The sequence below is a fragment of the Hippocampus zosterae genome, chromosome 2 (assembly GCF_025434085.1).
Source record: "Hippocampus zosterae strain Florida chromosome 2, ASM2543408v3, whole genome shotgun sequence".
Classification (NCBI taxonomy): Eukaryota; Metazoa; Chordata; class Actinopteri; order Syngnathiformes; family Syngnathidae; genus Hippocampus; species Hippocampus zosterae.
The window spans coordinates 17094860-17110359 of NC_067452.1; the positions used below are offsets into that span (position 1 = coordinate 17094860).

At 45.9% G+C, this 15500-nt stretch overlaps 1 protein-coding gene across 1 annotated transcript in view; it reads right to left on the reverse strand.

The window, feature by feature from the left end:
• Window positions 1-15500, reverse strand: part of fgd (faciogenital dysplasia) — a 50665-nt gene that overhangs the window by 13818 nt on the left and 21347 nt on the right. Inside the window, exons 2-4 of the mRNA XM_052058514.1 lie at window positions 2951-3109; window positions 1124-1319; window positions 411-1005 (exon numbers count right to left, since the gene is read on the reverse strand). Coding sequence (XP_051914474.1) covers window positions 411-1005; window positions 1124-1319; window positions 2951-3109 — 950 coding nt within the window. The remainder of the gene's footprint in view (window positions 1-410; window positions 1006-1123; window positions 1320-2950; window positions 3110-15500) is intronic.

Here is a 15500-nt window from a genome sequence, read left to right on the forward strand (position 1 = left end):
TGAATGCGACTTGAACTGAGGGTGACCCGGGAAGACTGAACATAAAACCCAACGCAACAATGTTTTTCTCAGATGCTGCTCATTTCCTACCTCAGCCTGTTCCTACCTTTGATTGTATTTGTGCTTGCACATTAATAATTAAACATGATTTTTGTTTTAAATTCCTCATTTAAATAATCCAAGCAACATGTCAGTCCTCATGAGATTGTAGTTGGAGAAGTAGCAGCTGATTTTTGGAACAGGAAACAGAGTTCAAAACTTTTGAATCGTGACTATTAGCTAAAAATAACTAATATACTCATCGTAATGTGCTTTATTTACTTTTAAACTCAAGTAATGTGTAAAGTAACTAAGTTAGTAAGACCAGGTTACGTGCCAATGCGGCGGAAGCATGTACAGTAGGTACTCACTTTTTGTGCATCTGTCAGATACCCGGTTTGTGTGTCTGTGAGGGAGTTGATCTCTCCACCGCTCCCTTCATCCAAGTCACTGTCCTCATCCTGAGTTGAATCCCGTTTGTTGCTTAGGGTAACACAACAAGACACGCTCTCCGTTTCCGTGACACTGTCATAATGATCCTCCTCGTCAATGGCGTCCTCGTTGGGGAACACCTCCCCTTCTGCGGCGCACGACGGGCTATCGATGCCGCTGTCCCGGTTAGGAATTTTGATCTGCTCCGAAGAGTCTGGATTGTCTAGAAAATCGTGGGAGGAGCCTTTTTCTCGCTCCCTGTCGTCAAGGCAGCCATCGCCGTGGGTTATGTCCACCTCCACATCCAACGGGGTGTCATCGGAGCCTTCCGTCTGCATAGACGCCAGGCAGGACAATTCGGGCACATCGTCATTTTCTTCAGAGGTGCAGGGTGCAAGTTTGTTCAACGGGGAGGAGTCTCCCGTTATCTTTGCTGTGGTGTCCTGGTCACAGGAGGAAGTGATGTCACACGCAGTGTCCATTCTAAGACACAGGTGCAGCTGGGAGCGGGGAAGCGCCCCCAAGATGGGCACCCTGGGAAGATATGAAAGCAATGAGTGAACACCGGACAATGAGGCTAAAAAGCACATCAACGGTGAAACAAATTGAGGTGTGTTCATTCAAATCGCACGGCTATGAAAGATTTGCCAACCTTGTATTTTCAAACCTCTCGATGAGCAGGCCAACTTTCTGGATTTCCCTCTGTTGCTGCGCTCCCACCGCAGGGGGCACAACCCCAGGTCTGGGTTTTGGCGGAGGCGCTGGAAGAGGCCTGCAGGGCGCCGGCGGGAACCTCTTGGGTTTCTTGTCTTGCCCGAGAGCGAGCAGGTGCGACGGTTTAGGGGGCACTGGAGGAGCACATGTCCAGAAAAGGTAAGAAAAGCAGAGCGAGACATAAACATGAGGCTGCAGTCATCAAGCGTGTATCAGGTCGAAATCCAAGGGAGAAAACCTCCATGGCTCTCTGTAAGAATTAAGCCTGCCCGGTCCTCTCTTGAAAACAAAACAGCAGCACCAAAGAGTAACAAAAAATAGCAGTGCTGAACTACTTCTTCAGCTTTCTGACGACTTCCTGATTTCACACAGGATACTGAAATGCGTGTGCACGCGAGCCACCACAGTTCCTGTCTGTATATTTAGAAAAGATGCACAGACACAGTTGTGGATTATCTAAAGTATGCACACGGCGCTCATGCTTTCCTGCTCACGGTCCTCCATGACAAGTGTCGATCTTTCCCGAAATGGCTGACATGTTTGGGTTGACAGTGAGCTTCCTCTGTGTCTGTCTGTCTTATTTACCTCGAGATAAATAGCATTGTCAGTCAAAAAGAGCACCACTGAAGTAGGACGAACCTAAAATTGTGTATGCCAAATATAGCACAACATTAAAAATCTCTTCTGTTCTTCCAAATATAAACTGAATTGAAAAAAAAAAACAATTTCGAAGGAAACAACGTTTATTAATTTGAGGCAATACTTTTATAGAATGTCATCATTTGTGACATGACAAATTCCTGTCAATACAATACAAATAAACACATTTCACGTATGACACTGTAGCAGTGCGTGCTTCGTGTAATGTTGACCATATTTTTGAATATATTCCCATTTTATGGATGAAATTATTTGAAAGCAATGACTCAGGTTCACTTTTGTGATTCTAACAATCGGTTGTTAATGGGAACTGAAATATTAAGACTCGTACTAAGGGATCGCACAAAGCATTATTTCCAGGTTCCAGCCTGAAATAATTGTGGTATCCTGACAGAAAAATGAGCAGATCAACTAACAGACCAGAAATGGGAATTAAAGGAATATCGAGTAAGCGTTACTATAGTACAGCACAAACTGCGGATGAATATAGGCCACTTGAAATTTGGGCCAGTGTTCAAGTGATATCTTCAAAAATTCCCCAAACACAGCACATGTTCATAATTAGAAGATGTCATGACACAATCTCACGGGATCCTCAGCTTGCGAGGTGACCTAGTGAGCAGAGCAAGTGGCAGTATGAGGCCCGTGGGCAGACACCTTTGCATTTTCCTTTCTTCTTTTCTCCACACACGCACAGGTCAAAAACATTCATCCATCCATCTATCCTTCCATTTTCTGATCCACTTATCCTCACAAGGGTCGCAGGCATGCTGGAGCCAATCCCATTTATCTTCGGGCCGTAGGCGTATCCTGAATTGGTTGCTAGCCAATCACAAGGCACACAAACGAACAACCACTCGCGCTTACACTCACACCGAGGGACAATTTAGAGTGTTCCATTCACCTGCCACGCACATTTTTGTGATGTGGGAGGAAACCGGAGTACCTGGAGAAAACCCACGCCGGCACAGTGAGAACATGCAAACTCCTCACTGCACTGTGAGCCCGACGCGCTAATGAGTCGACCACCGGGCCACAGGTCAAAAACAACTTCACGGAAATGGCGAGCGCATCGACGGCGGCGACACTTGTGCCAGGCCGTTACCTTGAGGTTTCTGTGCAGCTGGCGGTCTCGGGGAGCTGGATGGCTGCGGCCGCGGCTTGATGGCGGGCTTCTCGTGACATGATCCCCTTTTTAGCAGCGATGGAGAACACGGGTAATCCGCTGAGCCGTACTGGTACTGGGTGGAGGTGGCAGGGAGGTCTGAGGAGAACAAACATGAAGAAAGATGGCTTTGACGGGATCGTTCTTTCAAGGCACATGCAGTATTTGGGAATTAAAAACACTGGCACATGGCTTTGCGTGGGCAGTACTGAAAGCGCGTGACCTTCAGCTCACTATGTGTTCTCGGGATTATGTTGCGTAGGGAGGCCGTGTCACCGCATCGATTGGCCCAAGCGGCCTGAGGCAGCCGACTGAGTTGCAGATTTGTATCTGATTGACTGTATTTAATCTCCTCGGGAATGCACAATGACGGCTCGTTTTTGCCCGACATCTATTTAGCCTCTTTTACATCCATGCAGTGAATAACTGAGAAGCATTTTAAAAAAGATGAAGCATCTGAAGGCTGTTTTCATTGTTCCTCCTGTGAGTAAAGGAGCAAATGACATTGCAAGGACAGGAAGTGAAAAGTGGTCCGAAAACCCAACTGTTCAAACGCTATTTACATGTCAAGTTTGTGCATGTTTTCCAAAATAAACCCGTTGGGGGCGCAAAATAACCCTACTGTCGTTGCCATCAGACCAAAAATTGCCAGAAGATTCTGCATTGAAGAGATGAAATGTGTGAAGATGAGTGAAATGGGAATAAATGGCATGCTTGTAACAAAAAAAGTGTGTGCTCTTCTCGCATAGCTTAGAGTGTTAAAGTAGGAGTCACCTCGAGTCTTTTTGCGTTACGTTTGCATGTTGCTTGCGTGGTTTTCACTCGAAGCTCCAGCTTCCTTCCCCATTTCAAACACATGCATGGTAGGTTCAGTCAAGACTCCCCCCCATTGGTCTGAAAGGATGGTGGTCTTACAGTGTCTTGTACTCGATTTCCAAATGACTTGCCAAAGGCAACTGTGATGAGTTCAAACTCAGCAGTGAACCATCCATCCCTCCATCCATCTTCTACCGCTTATCCGGGGCCAGGTCGCGGGGGTAACAGCTTTTAGCAGGGAAGCCCAGACTTCCCTCTCCCTAGCAACTTCTTCCAGCTCTCTCTGGGGGATCCCGAGGCGTTCCCAGGCCAGCTGGGTGACATAGTCTCTCCAGCGTGTCCTGGATCTTCCTCGGGGTCTCCTCCCGGTGGGACATGCCCGGAACACCTCACCAGGGAGGCGCTCAGGAGGCATCTGAATCAGATGCCCGAGCCACCTCATCTGGCTCCTTTCGATGTGGAGGAGAAGCGGCTCGACTCGGAGCCCCTCCCGGATGACCGAGCTTCTCACCTTATCTCTAAGGGAGAGCCCGGACAGCCTCCGGAGAAAACTCATTTCGGCCGCTTGTATCCGGGATCTCGTTCTTTCGGTCACGACCCATAGCTCGTGACCATAGAAGAGGGCTGGGACGTAGATCGACCGGTAAATTGAGAGCTTCGCCCTTTGGCTCAGCTCCTTCTTCACCACGACAGACCGATACAACGTCCGTATCACAGCAGACGCTGCACCGATCCGCCTGTCGATCTCCCGCTCCCTCCTGCCCCCACTCGTGAACAAGACCCCAAGATACTTGAACTCCTCCACTTGGGTTAAGATCTCCTCCCCGACCCGGAGGGGGCACTCCACCCTTTTCCGACTGAGGACCATGGTTTCAGATTTGGAGGTGCTGATTTTCATCCCAACCGCTTCACACTCGGCTGTGAAACGCTCCAGTGAGAATTGGAGAGCCCTGCTTGAAGGAGCCAACAGTTCCACATCATCTGCAAAAAGCAGAGATGCAATACTGAGGCCACCAAAACTGACCCCCTCAAGGCTTTGGCTGCGCCTAGAAATTCTGTCCATAATGTTTATGAACAGAATCGGCGACAAAGGGCAGCCTTGGCGGAGTCCTACCCTCACTGGAAATTATTCCGACTTACTGTCGGCAATGCGAACCAAACTCTGACATCGGTGGTATAGTGACCGAACAGCGCATATCAGGGGGTTCGGTACCCCATACCCACGAAACACCCCCCACAGAACTCCCCGAGGGACACGGTCAAACGCCTTCTCCAAGTCCACAAAACACATGTAGACTGGTTGGGCGAATTCCCACACACCCTCGAGGAACCTGCTAAGGGTGTTGAGCTGGTCCACTGTTCCATAGACGGGACGAAAACCACACTGCTCCTCCTCCAGCACCCCTGAATAGACCTTACCACGGAGGCTGAGGAGTGTGATCCCTCAGTAGTTGGAACACACCCCCTTTTTAAAAAGAGGGACTACCACCCCGGTCTGCCAATCAAGAGGCACTCTCCCCGTTGACCACGCGATGTGCAGAGGGGTGCAACAGTGAACCCGATCATCATGGATGGATGGGACGGAGTGACCGATGCAAAAGTAAATCTAAAAAAAGTGAATATCGGTTGAAAGTGATTTTCAATTCATTCTGTGTTTATTTATGTTTTACACTATGGCCCAACTTGATTGAAATTTGGGTTTGTACGTCGAGTTTGGAGTGACGTTGTGGGATGCAGATTAACAAAAAACAGCATTGACGACATGGTAAATAAAGACTCCAGTCAGTACAAGCTTTTGCATCCAGAAACAAAACCAAAATGGCACAGGCCCTCCACAGCAACACCTCATTTATGTCTTCTCCAAGATGCTCCAGGCTCCAGGAGAAAATTCTCTCGGTAATGAAACCCGTTACGCCTTTGACGCCATGTGGCACGCTGCAGGCTTCCCACCACCATTTTTGCTCCCTGGCATCATAAGAAGCATCTCAGGAGAGAAAATGTGATCGCTAAGCCCTCACACTCTTATTAACAACTGCCCAAAACACATACTATTAGCTAGAAGTAAATATTATTAGCACACTGTTAATCAGATGCCACAAGTTGATTGAGTCAGAGCAGAAGACCTTGAAGTAAGTCAACGAGCATGTTTCTCCTCTAAACAAATGACTAACAAAGAAGTCTGTGACCAGGGATGTACAGGGGTCACGGCTGGGAAAAACAAATAAGCATGGGAGATGGTGACATAGGGGCTGGTACCTATGGCTACTGTGTGTAGCCAAGCAACAGGAGTGAAAAAAAATCTGGCCCTCAATTCAAAGCCCTGAACAGAAACTTGAGCATCGAGAATACTGAAGCAGTTAAGTGTTTTCCAAAATTAGGTGACGTTGGTGGCATAGTGCTAAGAGTTTCGAAGGTCGGAGTTTGTTCTGGGGCCTCCAAAGTCCTCCCAGATTTTGAAAAACACGCATGTTAAGTGCATTTTAGATGATATAATTGTCTTATTGCAGCTGCCGCTGTTGTGAAAGCGCTCTATACATCAGCATGTATTGTATTGTATTGTATTGTATATTGGTCTTAAAGAAAATATTGGTCTATAAATCACTGAATGGTTTGGATCCTGAATACATAAAAAGCTGAGATCTGCAGACTTGGATCGACTAGTGGAGAGCAAAGTGCAAGGTAAACATGGTGAAGCTGTATGTAGCCGTATTTAGCCAAAAGAAGTGAAGTCAGCCTTGAGAGTAAAATGATGAAAAATTCAATTAAAAATTTGCCCCATGCCTTTGATTAAGGTCTTCCAAACATATTTTTTCCCCCTCGTAGTTCGTAGTAGCAGTAGTAGTAAACCTACTCTTATTATTTTTATTTTAAATACTCTACCATTTCCCGTTAATGTTTTTAAAGCATTGTCAATGTCTGATCTTTGAATCATTTTTGTAACCTACTTTTGCCTCTGAATGTATTTAACTGTTGTGTTTGCTTGTGTGAAGTACTGTACATTGAGTTGCCTTGTGGAAATCGGTCCCACACTGCAACTCACTCAAAGACAGCTCAGAAAGGCTCTCGTTCACTCACGACTATAATGAGGCTAAGTGCTTCCGAAGATGGATTGACAGAAATTGATTTAAAATAAATATGAGTTACTGTTTCACAAGGCAGGTCATGAACAATCTCAACGCAATTCTTCATTATATTTGTTCAGACTGGAGACAAATACAGAATTACAAATAAAAATTGTCTGGCATACATCCAATACCTCGTATCCATTGTTTCACCCAAAATAAAAATAAAAATACTCCAAGAAAACCAAGTCTATATTAATCCATTCAGAAACAACAAAGGGCTCACAGCCAGACGTCCTTCACGGCTCATTCCGGCATTAACAAACACGCACTTGTCCTTTTTCGGGCACGTGTATGCGGGCGTGTGCATTTTCCTGCCAAACCTGATCAAAGTTCCCCTTCCCAGGGAAGAAATGACGTGTGAGTGCGCCCAGACAACACAAAGCCACCTTTTCAAAAGGCCCAGCATACAGTGACGTTATAGTAGACATGGAGACTATCTCTCCTCACGTTGGCAAACAGCAGCTATGACTGACACTGCATGTGTGTCATTCTCAGAGGGATTTTCGAACAGGCACACAATAGATGAAACAGGAAGGTCTCATTAATATACTCAGCTCAGCCCATCATTGAGAGTGGGATGAATGGGACAATTAGGCAGGAATTAGACATCTGAGAACCATTATTGCCACTAAGCTCTACTGGCTTCACATCACCATGACAACAATCCGCTGCTCCAAATGTCGAAGCCGCATTTCCTCACCGCATATTAATTTGCCGAAACAATAGCTGGTAACAATTAACAAAAGAGCTGTCGTGTCACTCGTTTCGTTTTGTGGTTGTGACGTAAGACATGTCTCTCGTCACTTTAACGGAAGAGACCTGAGAGACAATGAAGGACTGACAGTGACTGACAGCTGTTTATACATTTTCAGATACTGTTCGCTGTTGAACCAACGTCGATTCTGAAGAGTTCAGAATGACCGCCTGGACAACACAGAAAAAAAATCAGCATTAAAATGCTTATTCTGACATGGAGATTCAAAGGGAAGATCGAGGAATAAACAGTAGAAGACCGAAAATGCTATTTTTGTCTAGCATCATACACACATAAATAAAAACCACTTATTATTATTATTATTATTATTAACCACAACTTCTTGCCATGATTTTTAGGCCACACCTCCTGCACATGTTTTCTTCCATCAAACGCCCTGGTAATTTCGACAATTAAATACTGGTTTCGCTTGTGTTTGAGGAACTCAACTAATTTGATGACTGCACAATCACAAACAAATCAAATTTGTCAGGATTTTAATCATTTTTTTAAACGGTCTACTCAAAAAAACATATTTGGATCTAGAGGAGTTTTGTTCATGCAACCACTTGATGAGATAAAATGAAATAAATTCAAGACACCATTTTTTTTCAGTTTATACTATGTCAAATTCAAAGGTAATTCCTACCGAGTATTCACTTTTTTATTTTCTTAATTTATTTTATGGGATTCCAAAAATGACCGGGCTGATTTTGCTCCACTTTCAGAGCCTGAAAAAAAATGCCACTGTTTATCACTGAGTCAAGTGTCTAAATACAGGATATTGCACTCTGCCTCTGACATCCTCCTGTCATAATGACGAGCGTGCCAAGTACATGAGAGACATATCATTCCAAATATATGAAGCTCTGAGGCAGTCTTGGAGTTGACCTTTATTTGCACCATACTCGCTCGACTTTGCTTTGGATGATAAGGGCTTCATTTGTGAACAAGACCCAGGCAGAGACACGTATAGCTCAAGGTGATGCACAAATCTTGCTGCTTGTCAGTCACTGTCAACCCTTGGGCAATCCCCTCAGTATCATTTATCAACCATCTTCCCTGCAGTACCATCAACCCGTCCCAGTTCCGTACAGAAGACATATCAGAGAAATTCCGCAGCATTTCTGCAAACAGACAGACAGTCAATCAGCTCGACCCAACTCCTGCAGAGCAACCCAGCCCGACGGTCATTGCTCCAGCAGCCCCCGATGACCAAAGCGAACCTCTTTTTCTGTGTGTGACATCTCATTATTCCTATATGACTCTCACATTTCCCAGTTGTGCTGGATGCATGACAGCTTCTGTGTTGGTCCACTCTGCATGCAGCATATTGCCTTTCTGTGTCCTGGCTCATATTGATCTTCTGTCTACAGTCAGTTACCCTGAAAGACTCGTTCCTCGTGAGCGTTGAGTCACAGGCAAGACCAAGGATGCAGATGCCAAGACGACGGGCAAGACGATGAAAAGGAAAGACATATAATAAGAGACAATAGCCTTGAAACCATTTTTCGGGGGGGGGGGGGATGCAAATCAAAAGAGGATATAATGATGCCATTTGCATCTAACCAACATCATCTTGATCGGCTTTGAGGCCAGCCAGCACAGAAAGCGGCCTGGAAAGCTTCAAACCAATCAGTTTGAGCAACATATGATGGGCCCACTGTTTGAGGTTTCAAGAGGATGTGGAGCCATTAGGTGGATAAGAAGGCGGCACAAACATGGAATGGTACAGAAAATGTCAACAAGTCAAGTCAAGTCAACAGTATTTATAGAGCACTTTCAAACAGCCATCGCTGCATACAAAGTGCTGTACATGGAGCAATTTAACATGCACAATAAACAGTAAGACGAATCGAAACGAAAATGTTGAACAGAGATGCTGGAGGGATGGAGAGGGGGGGATGACACCACTTTGTGAAAGGGTGCCAAAGCAGCAAACGAACCAGCAGAGGAACTAATAGTTCTGTCTGCTTTCACTTCCAATAAGGCGGGAGGAAGCTCAAATTTCAAAGCCCGCCCATAGAATGCTGTCGATATAAATACTGAATTCGTATGAGATGTTTAGTATGTCGAAAAGGATGATGGGTTTATTTTCAATTTCAACACAATTACCTACAAATGTAGATGCACATTCAAACTAGATTCTCTTGTAAACTGACCTATGTAATATGAACATAAACAGTCAAACAAAATGTTCAACTACTAAGCTTGTGCATTAACTTGAGTTCTTTCCAATGGACAGCGGGAGAAAAAAAACTAATTGATTGCAAGAATAAATATGGTGATGTTTTATAGAGACCATCGTTTTGGATCATTTTTCCAACAAGAGCGGCAATAACTCAAGTGGATTGATTCGGGTGTTTAAGTCCCATTGTGGATAAAAATAAATAAAACAGTGGTGGGAGAGATGCTCGTCTAATTCCAGCCTGCTGTGGAGGTGCCCTTCACTTTGCACGTCTCACCTTGCAAGTCTCCACGTGTACAATCTGGTTGTCAGTGTGCTGTGCAGCAAAAAATGGCGTCAGTTGAATGGAATCCTTTGACTAATGGGGATGTGGATAATGTACCCGTTTCTGACAAAAATGAGACAATAACTATCGACATTCATAGCAATGCACTAAAACTTGCAGTCACATTATCATTAAGACACAAAGATCCATCGATGAATTTAACGGAATTAAGGATATGCTATTGTCACGGGTAGGCAAATTAGCCTGTCCAATGGGACATTGCCGTCCCAGCCATATCACGCTGAGACGGCTCAAATGAAGAGTCCTGAAAAGGACAAAATCAGCAGATTCGATTCTCACTCTGGCAACACTGATGATCTTTATTTGTTCATCTCGTAGGGTGGTCGAGGTGACAGAGTGGAAGGAAAAACGCCTTCGTGGAAGCATAAATCCCATCTTGCTAGCTGCATCTTGGCTGTTGCCCTTTATAGAGCAGATGAGTGAGCGGTAACAGCCACTGAGAATCAGGTCAAGAAGCAGTCTTTTTTTCCCCTCATGTGTCCTTGATGCCTGAGCGGTAAAGAGACGACGGGATGGGTTGTGACACACTCACTGACCTGAGACCTTTTTTCCAGCAGCATGATTCAAGGCCCAGACGACTCAGCAGCCACATGCAGCACATGTCACGAGGACCAGTCAGACTTTACAGTAACTATGTCAATGGCGGACCGTGTGGACACACAATCACAAAATTTGGCACCTTTTGCCTCTGGTTTTCCTCCATGGTCGCGGCATCGACAGATGGGCTGACAAGAAAAGCAAGTTTCAGTTTTGCTCTGTCCGCAATGAACTGTAGTAGCCCAAAGCATGACTGAAAAGGAGGCAAACGCACATTAACAATTAGGGCAGACAAACAAGAGTACAAGGGGGCATGGAGGAGACTGCTCAACCGTCCCATAAACAATTGAAGCCTAATGTAAGCCACTGTCAATGGAGGCTTCCACTGTGCAACGTTCAAATCCAACTGGTTGTTCTGCGCAGAATTCAAGCCTGAAGCTGTGCGTTTGGAGGCAATGCTTCCTGTCAGAGCTTTTTATTCAATAACACACCTACATCCTACTAACCCCTTGCTGGGAACAAAAAAAAATACTTCAGCCATTAGCGATGAGGTCTTAATAAACACAGCTCTGCTCCGTGAGTCATCAGCGTCCAAAGCCTGAAATAGCATTTTCAAAACAAATTACAATCATCCACTCACAGTCCTAACACGGCTGCACTACAATGCGGATGATAAAGTCTCTGAACCCCAAATATGTAGTGGTGAGTTTTTTTTTTTTTTGTTTGTTTTAACATATTTTGATTGAAATACCTCTAACATGCGTTTGACGGTTCAATCAATAAATTGACGATTTGCATGTTGGAGGATGTGGAAGGCAGCAACCGATTGCACATTGAACACGCATGTCAAGCACTCACATGCAAAGAGGTGCATGCTTACATTGTTCTGTCATGAAGCCTCGTGGCCAAAGCCCAAATGCTAAGTAAGCCGTGGATTTTCTGCACGACTCCAAAAGTGATCAGCAAGCACCACTGCGACCACAGCGGCTGCCGTAAGCGCTGCGAACCAAAAACACAACCGACACAGTGAAAACACTTCCTGTACAACCAAAACACATTTCTCATTGTCACTGAATCACACCTTTGCTAATTCGGCTTAGCACTTCCTGTTGTCATGGCAAATTTTGCATTACTGTAATAGCTTCAAGTTGACAACCTTCGGTGAAGTGCCTTACGCTAGTATGGCTTTTTCATTTTAGGCCGAGGGTGAGTTTTAACCAGACATGACATTTGAAAAAAAACCGACTTATTTGTGCATACCAATTGCTACTTGGTATGCATGGACTATTACTTTGTGCATACAAAATAGTTACAGGGCGCATACAATATAGTCACAGTGTGCACATGAAGATCCCTTATTGGACAAGAGGGTATGCAAATCAAGCGCACCTTTACAGACTCGCTTTTCAGGTCAGTGCCTTCAAAAAGCCACAAGTTATTGCATCTGATGTTTTTATTTTAGACCAACATTAAGTCGTGAAATTAATTCCAAGAGGTTTTGCATACATCCACGGTAACCATGATCCCTCCCAGAGCGTTGCAGTTCCTGAGCAATCGTACCGGCGTCCAAGGCGTACCTCCGCAAGCTGGCTCACAAAGGTCTATTCAAATGATTCCTTGCAATGCCAGGATTTTCATGAAGTCCTTGCAACTCATCCTGTGCCTAAAATTAAATTGTGATCACGCTGACAATTATGTAGGTTTCTTTCGGGCAAATCCAAAGCAATCATTTGAAAGTATTGAGCCACACCACTGCAGTCATGCTGTGTGCTGGCACTGTGCTGACAGGACGTGCCCACTGCACCACCTCGCATCTGTTCCAGGCAGGATAGGTGTCAGCATGTAGAGGGGAGCGCCTGTAAGCCCGCTGACAGCCAAAGTGTCCCTGTTCACAGGAGCCCAGCCCAGCACAGGTCAATGTGTTGTGTACATATGACCCAAAAAAGTGTGTCGTCGTGACCGGGACTGGGCGGCTAAGGAAGAGGAGATTAAGGGTGAGCAACTGGAAGGTGGTGAGTATCAGCCTCTTGTCACTGCTCATCTGGGTTGATGGAACAAAAGATCGCCGTGGACCCATAAGATCACTTTTGATGTCATTTGGCTGCTAAAAGACTGCACCAGCAGTCTCAACTAATGAACCAAAGCTGGTCCACTTGTCTAATGTGTCTTAAATGAGGCATTCAAGCACACAAAAAACAATTTTGCGAGAATACTCTAGCATGGAGCCTTCAATTGCCAAGTCATACACGATCCAGGAGCCCACACCAATCGGTGCACAAGGAGAAGACTGTTAGAGAATCCAGGTGTACACTAGACAGACTAATAAAGGCTTCAATCTCCTCCCTAATGGCGCCAAGATTTCCCCTTGTAGCAGCACGACACTGTAGCCCGCTGAGCGACGCTAGTGGACTCACACAGTGGAAGGTTGTCTGGAAGAACTACTGTAACAATGCAGACTTGAGTTTTGTGGAGGAGGGGTGAGGGGTGGCCTTCCTATTGGTGTCCCTGTGTGACACAGCCACAAAATAAAATAATTTCTAATTGTATCTGACAGAGGATAGCCAAAGGAACTAGTGGCTAAGATCATCTTCTCCTTAAAGTACAGTCACAATGTCATCAGAAATTTGAAGTTGAAGGGATTTTTGTTCAAGGACTTCTCAGCGCAGCCTGAGCGAGATCTGAAGAAAGTCTACAAAATGTGCCCTTGAATGATAGAGCACTAGATGAGCATGATATTGTTCCAAACTCAAATCAAGTCCTTAGTCACTTCAGTTCAGTTCAGTTCAATTGAACCTTTATCTATCCAGGAAAAGGCATTTGGGACCAGATTCTCTTCTGCAATGCCAATCTGGCTGCAGTCAAATGTCTTGCTGTGAGTTGCACATAGCCACGCAGAAAAAGATACGGAAAAAAAAAAAACCCAACTGGCTAAAGTACAAAGAAGAGATCACAAGGAACCGTTTTCTCTCGCGCGAATTCACCATGTATGGAAGTTGTTCGGGCTGTTGCAAGCAGCTCCATGTGTCCACAGGTACCAAGATTCCATTTTACAAGGATGTAATAAAGTTCCCCCCCTGAAGGGACTACATCAGCAACGGACTCTCCGGTCAAACATCCCCAAAGCAGGATATATGCTTTAAAACAGTCTGGAATGTTGTGCACATACAGAACTGTAACAGCCATAAAAACACATTTCACAACCGTACATTCACACTTTGTCTTTGTCCTGCAGGGAGAAACTCATTTCACGATCCGGTTACCGTTCCATCCCCAATCTTTGTCCCTGTTTATGAGCAGGGACACAACTACAAAGACTGAAATGGGAGCAGCGGCTGTAAAATTGGGACACAATTAGAGGCCTCTATTAGTGAGGAAGCACAGCTTATCAGCTGCTAAATATGATTTCGTTTGACAGGAGATTTGTCATGTTTGGGGAACGTGCGTTTGCGTGCGATTCCTTGCAGCTACTTCTGTCGGATCCCAAAGTCCCATTCAAAGACAACGCACATGCTTCAATGGAGACAAGAGGGCTCCTAACTCTTTCTGACTGACTGCCCACAACCGATGAGAAAGTGAAGGGCGCATGCATGCAAAGAACACACAATGGTGGGAAACGCAGCACCTGTGTCTTCTTACTGTTCGAGTGACGTTTTAGAAAAGCTTCATGGCGCCTGGCGAAGAAGATGGCTGCAAAGGGTGCCGCTCTGTTGTCATCCGATCACTCAACTTCTGTCACGATCTGCCCGAAGCGATAATGATCGCTCCGTGCAGAACGAATAAATAAAGGATTGGATCCCCGGAAAACAGACAACGAAAGAATTTTCTCAAAGCAAAGAGTGTCTTTAATGACAAAAACAGAAAGAGCCCGACAGGGAAAAAACGGAAACACAAAACGCTGGTCAAATAAGGACCAGGGAAGAAATAAGGAAACAACTGAAAACGCTCGCTGAAAAACAAAGTGCGAGGAGCTACTGATTAGGCAATATCTAAGTATTCAATTTAGTGACTAACGCGAATGGCAAGAGTCAAGGCCGCAAGGCAAGAAGGCAACGAGTAATCTACAAATAGAGGAATTAGCACGAGAGATCAATGGCACGGTGAGGAGTTCTCCGGCAGTGGGAGAACTGCCGGAGTCTCATTAGTATAGGAGGGTAATCAGCCCGAAATTACGGACAGGTGCGCAGATGGCGGGTGAGAAAACCCGCCACCTGCTGGCGGACACGCGACGTGACAGTACCCCCCCCTCAATGGACGCCTCACGGCGGACTACCCGGCTTGGATGGATGTGTAGCGTGGAAGTCGCGCAAAAGGGATGGATCAAGGATCCAGGAGCGAGGCACCCACTGCCGCTCCTCAGGCCCGTAGCCCTCCCAGTCGACCAGATACTGGAACCCCTTTCCCCTGCGCCGAGAGTCCAGGATGGCACGAACCGTGTACACCGGGTCACCGTCGACGACCCGCGGAGGGGGCGGCGGCGTGGGAGGAGGAGCCAAGTCACTGGAAGACACAGGTTTGAGTAGGGAGACGTGGAAGACGGGGTGAACCTTCATGGTGGGCGGCAGCCGGAGCCTGACTGCAGACGGACTGATGACGGCCTCGACCTCGAACGGTCCAGTAAATCGGGGTCCCAGTTTCGCAGACGTGCCGGCCAGCCGAAGATCCCTAGTCGCCAGCCACACCTTCTGTCCTACCACGTATGAAGGAGCCGGGCGCCGGCGACGATC